At 42.7% G+C, this 15,261-nt stretch overlaps 1 protein-coding gene across 1 annotated transcript in view; it reads right to left on the reverse strand.

Moving 5' to 3' along the window:
- Positions 1-15,261, reverse strand: part of TMEM132B (transmembrane protein 132B) — a 227,639-nt gene that overhangs the window by 68,311 nt on the left and 144,067 nt on the right. The window contains exon 4 of the mRNA XM_053959399.1: positions 2,710-2,896. Within this exon, the coding sequence (XP_053815374.1) occupies positions 2,710-2,896 (187 nt within the window). The remainder of the gene's footprint in view (positions 1-2,709; positions 2,897-15,261) is intronic.

The raw sequence follows: 15,261 nt of genomic DNA on the forward strand, positions 1-15,261 counted from the left end.
GATGATGTGCACAGTGATTATTTTTTGCTCCTGACCAGGCAATGCGGTGCCAGAACCTGCACCAATTAGTGACTGTTAAATGAAGCAGCACTGAAAGTGCCAAATACAAGGGACAGAAATGCAAATCCAAGCTGTTGTCCCTGCCACTGCTGTCATCAATTCACCAACTGGCCTTGGGCCAAGCCAGTCAGGGATGTGCACATGCAACCACAAAGGGACAGCCCACGTGAGACCCCATTTAAGGATTAAGGTCATAAATCCACCAAAATGAAACCTTCTTCCCGTACCCCTCAGTTTACAATGACAAGGTATCAGAGATTAGATCAGCCCTGAATTCAGGTTCAGCCTCACATTTTGTCCAAGAACATTCAGAGAGAGCTGAAGTGGCCAACAGCTGCCACAGCTGCAAAGAGATGAAGAAAAACCCTGCAAGACCCTGGCAGAGACAGCAGCAAAGCTCTGAACCAACATTCACAGTGGGCTTTTGCTCTGGATTTGCTTTTCCCTTCTATCCATGGTGCTCTGCACCTCCCAAGCTCTGTGCTCTGCACCTGAAACCACGATGCCACGTGCAAGATCTTCCTGCACCACATTCTGTCATTTTTTATATCTGATTCACCATTACTGCTTGATAATATTCCATCCACACAAGCAGAGTTTTGTTTCATCTCCTACATGCTTAAAAAAAAAAAAAAAAGAAAGGAATAGAATAGAAGAAAATTCTCTGTTGACTTTTCTGCACATAATTTCTTCCCCATCACTGGGCTGCCAAGTGTAGCCTTTGGCAGTGGGAAGTGGAAATTAAAATTATTTGGGGCCTTGTTTCCATTACAAGCATCTTTCCTTTTCTGGTCATGCAGAGGAAATCACCGATATTTGATGTTTATGTGGTGTAATAGCAAGAAAATCAGCACAGACCAACTCAGAAAGGAAGGGCAAATGTTCATGAGAAAGCAAGTAAAAAAGGGTGGCTGTTTCTGAGGAAAGTGCTGTAACATCCAGACTCTGGCTGCTTCTCTGGTTTTACATCCCAATTTCCCCACTGAAATCATTGTTCACGTGTAAAGTTCTGCTACTAAAAAGTCCATCAGGCCCAAACACAGGTCAAAGGCTCCTCCTGGACAAGGTGCCTCTGATTTTACCAGGAGATATTTGCATTTTTGAAATAAATCATCAGCTTCAAGCTTTCTGCACACGTACACCTTCAACTGCTGGACACCTCCAACTTCAGGAAGTATTTTATCCTTTCTGTGCAACTCAAACCAGACCTTTTATTAGATTGCCACTTTGCAGCTCGCTGGGCTATTTGGCTCTTTTGGGGAAAAGCAGAGCAGCAAACAGCCCAGTTGTTTGGTTTAGCAATGAAGTTCCCCACACATGCAATGCTAATTTATTTCATTGAAAATGTCCCCACTAATGGCACTCAGAGCACAGGCATGGCAGTCCCTTTCACAGAGAAAAGACAATGGCTCCAGAGGAGCTATTTCCATCTACCAGGCCAATAACCCACAAACGGGAAAGGATTTTCACAAAAGCCCCAAATGGCTTCCAAGGAGCCATTACGGCACATCAGGTAAATAAAATATTATTGAAATGTATTTTTTGCATTTAAATCACTTGCAGCAGGTGCATAGGAAGCAGCTTATAATAAAAAGGCTCCCATTCCTGGAATACTAACGAGGATCAACGGAAACATTCAGCAAAAGGGAGCAGGAGCAAGTTCTTGCAATGGCAAAGGGAACAATTCCATAAAAACATTCAGGAAAGGGAGCAGCGGCAGGTTCTGACAATGGCAAAAGTAACAGTTCCATAAAAACATTCCAAAAAGGGAGCAGCAGCAGGTTCCTACCATGGCAAGAGGAACAATTCCCATAAAAACATTCAGAAAAGGGAGCAGGAGCAGGTTCTTACCATGGCAAGAGGGACAATTCCATAAAAACATTCAGGAAAAAGGAGCAGGAACAGGTCCTTACCATGGCAAGAGGAATAATTCCCACAAAAAACATTTGGAGAAAGGACCAGCAGCAGGTTCTTAGCATGGCAAGAGGAACAATTCCATAAAAACATTCAGAAAAGGGAGCAGGAACAGGTCCTTACCATGGCAAAAGGAACAATTCCACAAAAACATTCAGAAAAGGGAGCAAGAACAGGTCCTTACCATGGCAAGAGGAACAATTCCACAAAAACATTCAGAAAAGGGAGCAAGAACAGGTCCTTACCATGGCAAGAGGAACAATTCCATAAAAACATTTGGAGAAAGGACCAGCAGCAGATTCTTACCATGGCAAGAGGAACAATTCCATAAAAACATTCAGAAAAGGGAGCAGGAACAGGTCCTTACCATGGCAAGAGGAACAATTCCACAAAAACATTCAGCAAAAGGAGCAGGAACAGGTCCTTACCATGGCAAGAGGAACAATTCCCACAAAATCATTTGGAGAAAGGACCAGCAGCAGTTTCCTACCATGGCAAGAGGGACAATTCCATAAAAACATTCAGCAAAAGGAGCAGGAACAGGTCCTTACCATGGCAAGAGGAACAATTCCATAAAAACATTCAGAAAAGGGAGCAGCAGCAGGTTCTTACCATGGCAAAAGGAACAATTCCATAAAAACATTCAAGAGAAGGGAGCAGCAGCAGGTTCTAAGCATGGCAAGAGGAACAATTCCATAAAAACATTCAGAAAAGGGAGCAGGAACAGGTCCTTACCATGGCAAGAGGGACGATCCCCACGAACATGGTGCGGCTGACGAAGATCTCGGACACCACGAGCTCGCTGACGGAGTCGTCCCGCGGGTATTCCACCTGCCAGGTGATCTGCTGGGCCCCTGCCAGGCTGCTGGCGTTGTCGATCTCAAAATCCATCTGCAGGATCTCGTAGGAGGTCATGTTTGCTCTGGAAAGCAAGGCAGAATTCCCCGCAGCGTCACCGGGATGCCGATAGCAAAATGGATTTTCATCTCTCTTTCCTACTCATCAGGAGATTTGCCATGAAATTCCACGTGCAGGCTTGAGACACTGACAGAAGCCCAAATAAAACTGCACATGGGCAACTGCAGAACTTTCTAAGTAAGGTGAAAGTTCATCTTTTAGTTTTCCTCAAATGGAGGCATTTTTCCCATTAAACTCAGGCATTCATTCTCCATAATCACAATGAACTTACAGAATAAGCCACAAACCCTTGGAAAAAGCATTGCACAGAAGTTGCTAAATTATTTAATATACCATTATTATAATTTTGATGCTGCACAACAGCAGAATACTTGGCCATTCCTCATGTTCTACCAGAAATGAGCTCTTGTGGAGGGAAAAAAAAAAGTCCTTCAAACCCAAACTGGTCTTTATCTCAGTGAAAAAATGGATTTGCAGAAATTATACATGACAATAAATGAGGGGTAGATTATCCCTATTTTCAATTCATGACAACATTCTCCTCGTCAGTGGTGCAGACTTGTAATTATATGGCAATCGTATATTTCTCATCTGGAAATAAAAGTTTAAAAATAAAGAAATGGATGTAAAGGCACAGCATTCAGAAATGAATTTAAGAATTATTTCTGCTTCCTTTCTCAACAACAACTCTTATCACTTTCTTCAAGTCCAAAGCTATGTAAATATAAATAATTAATCCTCAGGTTAGAAAAACAGATCTTGTTTTTGTGTTACAGAGAAGCAAACAGACACCAAGATTTAACCAACAGCACTGGGTGCATCCACAGCAGGGGTCTGTTTACAAAACAGACCTTTGCTCATCCAAACTTCCCCACAAGCTGAGTTGGTTTGTAAACTTGGAGTGAGTTGTTTTACAAATCAAAGTTTACACACAAATATTTACAAAGAATACAAGTTCCTAGCCCAGACTCCCAGACAGACCCTGCAGTGTGGAGGCCTGATGGAAGTCACAAGCATGGAGAGGGGATGGAAAGGCTCTGACTGCAGAGCCAGCTGCTTCTTCTGAAGGAAAATCACCTGATTTTATCAATACTGCTCAAGTTTTGAGGTAAAATCTGAATTTGCTGTATGTCAGGCCAGTGGTGCATTCCCTGTCTGTGTGTCCCTCCCCAAAGCAGCCATTCCAGGAGCTGTGCCCACAGAAGTTTTAGCTGCTGCTGCAGACAACAGAGACTTAAAACATCCTTTTCCTCTTCCCAAATGCACTGAGGCAGAATCTGGGTTTGCCATATGTTTCTGAAGGAGAATTGTAAAGGGGGGGGGAGGAAATCTGAGCAGGAATTATTGATTTTCGTGTTTTCTTTCTGACAACAAACAACCTAAACATATGCTTCAATGCCTGGAGGATAAATATTTTCCATGCTGACATAAGATAATATCCACCTCCAGGCAAAACTAGAAGCTATTAAGGCATCTTTTGTGTGGCCAACCAGACAACCAGCAAAAACCTCTTAAGATAAATTTTATTACATAATAATAGGGATGTAATTAAACCATTTCTGTTAAAAGCATAAACTGAACTTCATTGTTTTTTGTGTATCACCTCCAGCAGTTTGTTTTCTCTAAACTGCATAAAATTAATATGCTCACAACACAGAACTAGAATTCAGATATGAGCTTTACACTAACTATGGATTTAGATATTGGGCCTGTCAAGGTGTGTTTAAGTCTGCAGTTTCACTTCAGTCTGTTCAGGCCAATAGTTGCCACTCACAAAACCACCCAGGAGTGGTTCCAAATTGAGAACAAAATTGAGTGGAGGATCTGGTGCAGAGACACCAATTAAATACCAGCTCAGGTTAGTCTGCAGTGACAGATCCATTCCATGGGTCCCACTGACTGGCACTTCTTTCAGGTCAGCCCACCACACCTTCAATTATTCCTTTCCTGGTTTTCCTTTTACACATCCAGAAAGAAACCACAACAAGGGTTTGTATCTTATAGAGAAACCTTCCTCAGGTGCAGCTACATTAGCAGGTGAATTCAAACAAAGATGCATGAACATCTGAATTAAAACAAAACTACATTAACAGGTGAATTCAAATAAAGCTGCATGAACAGCTGAATTAAAACAAAGCTGCATGAACAGGTGAATTCAAACAAAGCTGCATTTACAGGTGAATCAAAACAAAACTGCATTAACAGCTGAATTAAAACAAAGCTGCATTAACAGCTGAATTAAAACAAGGCTGAATTTACAGGTGAATTCAAACAAAGCTGCATTAAAAGGTGAATCAAAACAAAACTGCATTAACAGCTAAATTAAAAAAAAAAAAAAGCTGTTCTCCCAGGTCTCAATCCTGGTTCCAAAGAGAATCCTTAGCACCACTTGGAAAAACAACTCCAAATGCTTGTCAGAGGTTTTCTGCTTTGTCTCAGTAGCCAATTATGTAGCATGACAGACACATGAATATTGATTAAAGAAGGCTCCACTTCTCTCTTGGGCTTCTGCTGCAAGAGATGGCCTTGAACCATCTTCACCTGCAGAACCTCCCCTGAGTGCACAGCTCTGGCAAACCAGGATTCAGCTTTCTGCACTCGTATTCCCCAGCAGGTGAATGAATTTTCTCTAAAATTATGGTCTTCTTTTGTCCTCTTTTAGAGACTGAGCCTTGGAGCAGTGCCAGCTGCTGTGGTATCTGGGACACCGAGTACCCCACGGATGAATTCACCCTCTTTGTTCTAAGCTTCTTCCCAGCTTACAGCTCTAACAAATTCATGATAAAACCTGAAAAGTGAATTTCTTTCATGTTCAGACTGGTGCTCGCCTACTGGCTGCTGCATCTCTTATCCTACAGAGGTTTCCTGGTAGAAAGGCTGGTATTACATCCATAATTCTTGCAATTTATTAACCATCCTCTGTAATACCGTGTGGGAGACCACTGCCTTTTTCTACTGAAATTGATGGAGGTTGCTAAAGTAAAACCAGAGATAAATTAAACCATAATCAAGACCTCAAATGTCAGCATTTACTTATGTCAGCTCCATTAGCTGATAAATTCCCATCCCAACACCTGCATTTCAATGCCTCTCCTGGCTGTGCAGCATTATCACGGTAAGGTTTTTAAAGGCAGTGTTCCTCCCTGCCAGGGCAAACCTTCAGCTTTGGGTCTGATTTGTAACTGGGGGGCAGAACCTTGCTCTTGGTGCCCACTGTCCACCTGCAGCTGCCTGGTGAAGACAAAATGCCACCAGTGGGAAAATCCACAAGCAGAGAAGACAAGGACTGTAACTCATGCTGTTATCAGCCATTAAATCCTGTTAAACCAAACTTTATCCTATCAAGATTTTTCAGCTTTTCCTGGGGACTTATTTCATTTTTCTCTTAAATAAGTTTGCACTCTTGGGGAGAGTCTGATGGAATCCAAGGACTATAAATCACTTCTCCCTTGCAAATCTTTTCTCTCTTTTTGGTTAAATATTTCTATTGTCCAGTGAAGTTTTCTCCCAGTTTAGGATTTTGCCAAACTCTAGTTTAGAGAAGCAATAAAAAATAAAAAGTCAAAATTACTTTTATAAAAAAAGATTATTTCCTGCAAGCACAAGGAAAAGACCTTATAATTTTAGGCAGCTGGCATGCTTGCTAATAAGTCCATTTCTATGGAAATGAGTTCATAACTATTAATTTTGCCTGCTCCTGATCTATTCTTGATGAGCCTTTCAAATTTAGAAAAGCGCTTCATGATTCTCTCAATTTGGTAATTACTAACTCCCTTTGATGAATCCAGCCCAGTGTTTCAGACATGAGACATTCATTACACATTTTTCTCTCTGGTGAGAGGAAAAAAAAAAAAAAGAAAGAAAAACCATGGGTCTTTTTGGATTTATTTCCTCTCACAAACTCCTGTAAGTAGGTCCTCTTCTTCAAATGGTGATTTATAATCCTATTTGCGTACCTTCACACTCCTGTCTCTGCTAGGGGCTGGAAGAACGCCCAAATCCTTGAGATTTCTGCACAGTCTCCTGTTGTGTGCCCTCATACCTGTCTGAAGCATTTACAGCAGGTCCCAAGCAGCCCAGCCAAGCTTTGTCACACCCCAGTCCCCATCCCACACCCAGCAGCTGGGAGCTGTGGTTGTCATCCCAGTCTGGAGTGGAGTCTGAGCACAGAATGGCAGATCCATTCCAAGGAAAGCCAACTTTAGCTCCAACCAGCTCCAGAATAAAGGAGTTATCAGCACAGGAAAGTGCTGCTGAGTCCCAGAGCCTTCCCAATAGACACATCCACGTAAAGGAAATGCAGTTTATTTTTACAAAATGACAGGTCTCTGTGAGGGTCCAGCACAGCTCTGATGTGAGAGAGGTTTTAACCAGCACCACGAAATCACCTGGCACTGAAATAACAATGAATTGAATTTGTCTGAGCCCAACATGAATTACTGAATTAATGGAATTATAATCTGACTAACATTATGGCAGCAGCACAACTGGTCTGTATTTACTTTAAAGAAACAAAATTAGTCACTATTAATAAAGATTGGCATTGCTAACCAAGCTGAAGGGCCTGCCCTGTGTGTCTGGGGAGAGAATGAGAGATGCAGGGTGGCATTTCTGGGCACTCTGCAGTGCCACACCAAGGCTCTGCTGGCTCCCACTCACGGGTCAGCAACAACTGAGCTGATAAAAGTCAGAGCCCTCTATTACTGCACTTGGCTATTACAGGAAATCACGAGTTCCATTCACTCATAAAATAATGCTTTCAGTAAATGGCAATTTGTTTATGAGGCCCACAGCAGTGTAAATAATACCCTCAAAGATGGAGCGGACACGAGGCATTGGAAAAATTGGAAAATAATACATGTGGGGTATCATGTTGCTTGATACCTTTTCCAGGTTGATAATGGCCAATTCTTACTCTGACAAACTGTAACCAAATTCTACAAGAATTCATTGACCTTACATTACCAAGGTACATTATTATCTGTAAAATACTTCAGTAAAAAAGGTCTCGCTCCTTTGATCTCAAGAGGATTAATTCTGTAAGTATGGTTTACTGAAGAGCAAACACTTACAAGAGGAGGCTTTTGGAAGTGCTCAAGACCCTCATTTCCTGCTGAAGTCAAATGAAGCAGCAGATGGCCAGGATCTCTCAGGGAAAAGATCCAGACTAAAGGTCCTGACCTTCTCCCCCTGAGGAAATTAGGATCCGAGCAGCCTGCGATGAAGGAAATGAAAGCAAATACCTACCAAGGGCAGCATGCAGTTGCTGAATGATGAAGATTTGCATATTTCAGCCCTTCTGCCTTGCTGAGTGCTGCCTTCCTGCCCAGGGCACCTCCAACACCTGAGTGTGTCCCCCCAGCCACAGCATCCTCTGAGGAGATGTGACATTCCCATTCTCTGGACACAGAGACAATTCTGTCTCTCAGGAGCAGCACAGAGAGAAGAGGAGAAAACAATCTTTCTCTCTGCCCCTTTGTTTTGCCCATGTGGAATGTGGTGAGGAGATTGTTCACCTGCAGGGATTGCTGGGCTGGATTCTGGTGAAGGTTGTTTGGGCTCAGTGCCCAGTGGGATCCAGCTGTGTTGGGCTCTCAGCAGAGTCACAGTTTGAGTTAGATGGGTGAGTAAGCAGTGAGTGTGTAGAATAGCACAGTATCTCTTTAAATAGTATATTAATGTAATATAGTACAGTTTTAATAAAGCTGTCCTTCAGCCTCCTGGTCTGGAGCAGACACCAGCATTTCTGCCCTGAGTCAGGGTTCTCTGCATTTTTACTATAAGGGGAAGCACCTGCTGTCACACACCAGCTTTGACTTGATAAAGGATATCAGAGCCTAAATCCTTTTCTCCCAGCTTGAATAATTCTGATGAGGCTGTAAGGACACAAAGCTGCTGTCTGACAGAGAACTTGCTTTGTTGTCAATATTTTCCCAAACATTTTTTGGTGCCTGATCTTGGTTTTCTTTCACTGCCATAAAAATTCATGCTCTCCACAGATGTACAGGCAAAGAAAATGGCTACAGAGGACAAACCCAAGCTTCTAAATCCATTAAGAATGTATGGATTGACATAGCATGTTCTAATAATCCAGTAAAAGCCATAAAAACAACAAGAAAATATTTTTGTTCAAAACACACCACCAAGACCAGGTATTATGATGTTATTTTGCTTAGCCAACATTTTCCCACAACTGAAAACAATAAATCTAGATAATGAGCAAACCTTTTAAGCTCTTCAGCTTCTCCACTGCCAATTCACAACTGTGCTGCTCACTAACAATGTGCAATAACTCCCACTTTATTTGATTTTATCAACATCATCATGACAACCCTGGAGACAACTGAGACAATTGCTTCAATTATTTTTATTTGCTTGCACCCTTGTGACAGTGCACAGAAATGCTTCTGGTAAAAGAGTCCTTAGATACTCTTTAAGTCAACCTTTAACAAAACAACTTTTAGGGCTGAACTCGGGATGGGGTAATTGGTGAGCTCCACTGGTAACGTTGCTGGGCACTGGGAGCCCATTTGTACCTTTGTCATTACTCTCCCCTCTTGGAACAGCATGCAATCTTTTGGGGCTTAAAAAAGCATTTTGATTGCGCTGGAATATTTTTCTGATTACTATTTAGAACTTCTTTATTGCTGTGTTGTGTGTTTCTTAAAATAAAGATTCTCTGTCAGGAGGAAGCGTCTTGTTGGGAAACATAACAAACACATCCAGTGAGAAACTGGGGCCAGGCTTTGGCTGATGTTGGAGGCAAATATAGAGGGAGCTATTGTTGTTTAAAAAATAAGAATGATTTTATGATGAAAGACTTATGCTGAAACCTATCCAGTCAATAAATATCAACAGCCCAAATGGTGCTTATAATTTTTCTTGAACTATTGAGAATCCTTACATTTCTACATGCCATAATCACATGGTCTATTTTCAACATTGCTGTGAAAGCAGCTGAAATATATCAAAAAGCAGAGATGAATTTTTAAATAACCAGTGACTGAAAATTAAAGATAATAAACTCAGTGACATAAGAAGCTCTTTGCAGTGCAGGAACTCACACACAAAGATCTCTGCAGACTCCACAAAGGTCTTTAAAAGAACCAGAGAGCAGCTCAGGGAGCCTGGATGACCCAAGGCATGGGGAACTTCAGCCAAGCTGACAACATTTCACCTCAGGGAAAACACAGGGGAGGCACAGGGGCGTCCAGAGGCTCCATGAGATAGGAAATATTCCCTGGGAATCCCTGGTGACACTGGGCTCTCCATATTGCCACCACACAGGCAAACACCGGAGTTTCCTGTCCACTCTTAACCCAGCCCCTCCATGGTCCCCAGACCAGGCAGCAGCTCAGCACAGCTTCATTCAGAGCCTTGCCCTTCCCCTGTCAGCCATGAAATGGGAGGCAGGCACCAGTTTCATTTCTCTGTGCCTCTTCCAGATGGATTGTGAGCCTCGGGAGGAGTGATTCTGCATGGCAGCTCCTGCATGTGCAGTCACTGGGGCTCTGGAGTGCTGTATTTACCAAAGCTCACAACTCCTCACCTTCCCAGGCAGAGATGACACCTGGGGCAGGTGACCTGGAGACTCCCTAACAGCTCAGACCCCGCGTCCAGCAGGAGTCCTTGCCATTTTAAACACTGCTATTTTAATGTGGTATTAGCACCAGGTGATCAGACCTTTCTGTATGCACCAATCCCACGAGAAAAGAAAAGCCCTGCGAGAACCAGGAGGCAGCTCCTTGCAATCCAGTTGCTGGCTTGATTTCAGAGTTACAACTGAGGCTGACAGCTGAATCTCCCTGGGGAGAAAAATCAGCCAGAGGGGATCTAGGGATGCAAATTCCCCACGCAGGGAATTTCTGAATGAAAGCAGGAGGGAGCCAAGCTGCAGCCTGTGACATGAGCACACCTGAACTGCTGCAGGATGCAGGAACAAATGGGGCTCTCCCCATCAGCATTCAAAAAGTCTTATTCAACACTTAACTGAAAAATTTAAAAAATTTCGAACTTAATCCTTTGCTCAATGGGCAGACTGTGTAAATGACTAAATAACAGAATGCCCAAGACAATGGGAAGCTAAAAACCAGTCCATATTTTATTCTCTACAGCTTGCTAAAGCTGCACAGAACTCATAGGTCTGCTGTAGAAGCTGCTGTGATGCCATCTGCATTAAATAATTAAAGAAAAAAAAATCAAAATAGGGGCATGGCAAGAATTATTTTATTCCCCCTACATTCTCTTCAGCTCCAAACAAGTTTAAGCACCTAATGAACAAGACTTGGCTCTCCTTGAATCCAGTGCACTCTTAGATGGAGAGGGAATGTGCAGGGTGTCCTGTGGCTAAGAAATACAAGTCCATGGCTAAGAAATAAATGTCCATGGCTAAGAAATAAATGTCCATGACTAAGAAATACAAGTCCATGGCTAAGAAATACAAGTCCATGGCTAAGAAATAAATGTCCATGGCTAAGAAATGCAAGTCCATGGCTAAGAAATACAAGTCCATGGCTAAGAAACAAATGTCCATGGCTAAGAAACAAATGTCCATGGCAACATCCTCAAAGCAGGGAGGGCAGGGAGCAGGGCAGCCCATTAACATCAACACAAACGGGACCTCCTCTCTCCCCACTTCCCTGACAGACACATGGTGTACACAAAATTGGTTTATTTTAAAGGCTGATAATTATGTTTTACAAAAGAGTTAAGCTCTTCCTCTCGCTGTTGGTACCCACTGAACAGACAGTAAAAACGAAAGTGAAACTGGCACAGAAACATCCGTTTCCCATGTTTTAATTAATAAGCAAGATTAATTTATCCAGCTGAGTGAACACAGGGTGGCTCAGGGTCTGCATTCAGTGCATGAACAGAAAGAGCATCTGCAGTAAGTCTCTGAACCTCCACCCTTTGAGCTTAAAGTCCTGATCTTCACACCAGAACTAAAAGCAAGAGATAAGCAAAAAGTTCCAATGTAAGTCACGCCAGTAAAAGGTTATTTGTGTCCTAAAAATGAATCTGAATTTTCCTAGACATGCAAAGATAGCTCCAAATAACAAAACGCAGAGGGGTGGATTTCATATTTCTCCTTTTAAAAATCATTCCACAATTAGTTTTTAATGGCACAAAAGTAAGGTCAGCACCACAGGCACCCCGTAACATCTCCAGGTCACCTTTCCAAAGGGCAGCCACGACCTTGGCACACTCACAAGACAACAATTTCCCAACACAGTGACAGCTCAAGGGGAGCTGCTGGGACATTGCTCAAAGCCAAGGTCACACCCCGAGCAAATGAGTGCAGGCACAAGTGAGGAATAAGTGAGGATCATTCATTCAGCCTCTGGAAAGGAATAATTAGAAAGGAAAGGGGAGAATTGGTGTTCCATCCATTGTATGGTAAAAGCCAAAACATGATCCCAAAACTTCATTTAAAGGAACTTCCTCAGCAATGAAGCCTTTAACAACCTGAGGTGGGGTGGGCTGAGTGTCCCAGCTGAGCAGAGCAATCACACCAAGGACATCACACCAAGGACATTCCATCCCTTCTCTTCCCAGGGAGAATTGACCCAAAACAGCAAATGACCCAAACTCAACAGAAATGACAGAAATCCTGCTGTGGTGGATGTGGTGTTCCCCTTTCACCCACTGTGGCAGTCACACAATTTGGGCATGGTTTTGCTTTTTCATTTTCCATGCTACTATCAAAAATTTCACCCAAGCAAAAAATACCAGCTGTCACAAAGAACAAAGAGACAGATAAAAGGATTTCTGGAAAAAGAAGGCAGGCTCCTGTAAACGCTGCAAATCATGCTAAGCTACATAAAATATCCCCAACATCACGGGTTAATGCAAAGTAGAATGTACAGAATCATTCTCCTTCTATTCCTCTCTTTTCTGAATCTCTTCAGGATTTCATCATCTCTTCCCTTCTCCCGCCCCCCTCCCAACTCCCTTCCTCCCCAAACAAGAAGATGCTCAGCCCTGGAAAATTGTTTAGCTGAAATCCTTAGATTTTTGTCGAGGCCTGGCATTCTTTGGACAGCTGTATTTACACCCCTGGCTGCTGGGTAGTCATGCTGGAAGCAATTAGCTTTCATGCTTTTTCAATATTGCCTTTCAAAAACTTTGAGATCCCTCATCTCTATCGATTTAGATGTAGAGAAGCACAGGAAAAAAGAAAAAAAAAAAAAAAAGAAAAAAAGAGAGTTCATCCATATGCTGAGCTCCTTTAGTCTCATTCAAATGCAGCAACTTGAGCTCCCCACCACCTAATGAATGCCACCACAGCCACGTTCCCAGCCCGCCAGGGGAGATGCTCAAAGGCCGTGAAAAGCATCACCACAACACTCAAAGGCAGCAGCTTCCAGCACTGCTGGGTCCAGGGAAGGTTCAGCAGCCAGCAGCCTTCTCCCGTGGAGTGGGACAGGTCACCTTCGAGCACGGCTGTGGAGTTTAACAACACTTTCAAGTGCGTCCTTTATATTTTCTAAGAGGAAAATCTGTCACTGCTGGACTATTTAAAAAAAAAAAAAAAAAGAGGAAAAAAAGGAATGGAAAGAAAAAACGTAAGAGCGTAGCTAAATGTATACTGATTGCAGTAATTGCATCCATTCCTCTGCTGGAAAGTCTTGTATTGTATTTCTAATATGTGCTGATAAGTGCATTCACAACATGATTAACTGCCTCCAGACAAGAATGGCTATTATGTTTAACAGACTGATTAGCAAGTGACAGAGCTGCAAACTGTACTCCCTGTAAATTGGCTGCTTTTAAATTACAGCAACTTTTTTATGGTTCCATTTTTAAAATGCGGTGGCTTGTTACACATGTGCACCGTAAATTCCTATCTGACAGTAAGGAACAGAGGATACTGAGCTCCCAACTTTCAGTCTTCAGATCTCAATTACATTGCTCATTTTCTTGTTAATTGCACCAAAATCTGCACCGTACATGGCTCTCATCAGGCATCATCCCATTTTCAATACTGACCTCTCCAAACCTGCCCTTAAACACAGGGACAGTGATTTCAGTCCTTCTCTTCCCAAAGTTCTGCCTTATTTTTGCTGGTTCTGTAAGCAGATGACTAAGATGAGATCCGGTGTATTCTCCCCAGGATTTGATCCATTCCCCTTCTCACAGCTTCAGGCACCTTTCCATGGACTCTCAGAAGCCCCAGTGCCCTCAGAGCGAGGCAAAGGGAAGAAGTGCAGGGTCTGTCCCTGCTCAGCTCCTGGAACTCAATCACAAATCTCAAATCCTCCTCACTTCACGCTGGCCACAGCATGAGGCTCATCCCTGCTACAGCCAGGGCTGCTCCTGCTTCAAGTGAAATGAGCTCCTCATTAATTCCCTCTATTTTATCCCAACAAAGGGTAGGATTTGGGCACCCAGCTCCTTGCAGTGAAAATCCTGCCGTGCAATGCACGGCTCTGCCTTTTTTGATTGCTCTTATTTTTATCTCTGTAATGTATAAGAGCACCAGCCTTGTTTTGGGCCCCTGTGCATTTCATACAAACACAGCTACAGAGACAGTCATGACCCCAGAGAGTTTGCAGTCCACAAGACAGAGAGAGAAAAGAGATTTAACAATCTGCACCAATTTAAATTCATACAGAAGGCACAAACCCTTTAAGTACAAATTTATCTAGAGACTTTCAAGCTCAATGACATCATGTACTTCAAACCAACTTATTTATAACATAAAGCTTCGTATAACTTGTAAGGAGATAGAATAAATCAATTTGCTCTATCACAGAACTTCATCAGATACAATACAGATGGCTCTGCTACCACGGTTAAAAATAACCTACACATTTTTACATCAGCTCAAGGCATTTATCAAACCAGGAAACTGGTGGAGGAGGATGTTGTCTGGCTTGCACACAGAAATGGGAATATCCACCCAGCAGCTTGGGGCTTTTATTAATCTTATATCACGTGTTTATAATTTTATTCTGAACTGGGAGAATTCCGTTTCCAAAACCATTTATCTTTGCTAAATACCAGGACAGAGCAACTTGAAATTTTCTATTGAATGTAGATTAAGAGGGGAAAAAATAATCCAAAGGGCAGCCTGATTGTAGAAGGGGATAGAAAACACTTGAGTAACAAACCCACTCTAAAGCAAACCTGGCTGAGCATCCAGCACTTCCTGCTGGATAAAAAAGGGTGATGGGAATTAGCAGACCCTGAGATTGCACCACAGCAGTGGCTGTGCAGATCTGGCATCCTCCTGCATGCTCCTCAACCAGCCAGCTTGTGATTCCCAGATAATCTGCACCAGGCAGGGAGACAGAGTGCACAACCCCCCATGGCCCTGCACATAATGCTGCTGGAAGAATGAAATCCATTTATTTGTTTCTCAGCTTT

The sequence above is a fragment of the Vidua chalybeata genome, chromosome 18 (genome assembly GCF_026979565.1).
Source record: "Vidua chalybeata isolate OUT-0048 chromosome 18, bVidCha1 merged haplotype, whole genome shotgun sequence".
NCBI classification, from domain to species: domain Eukaryota; kingdom Metazoa; phylum Chordata; class Aves; order Passeriformes; family Viduidae; genus Vidua; species Vidua chalybeata.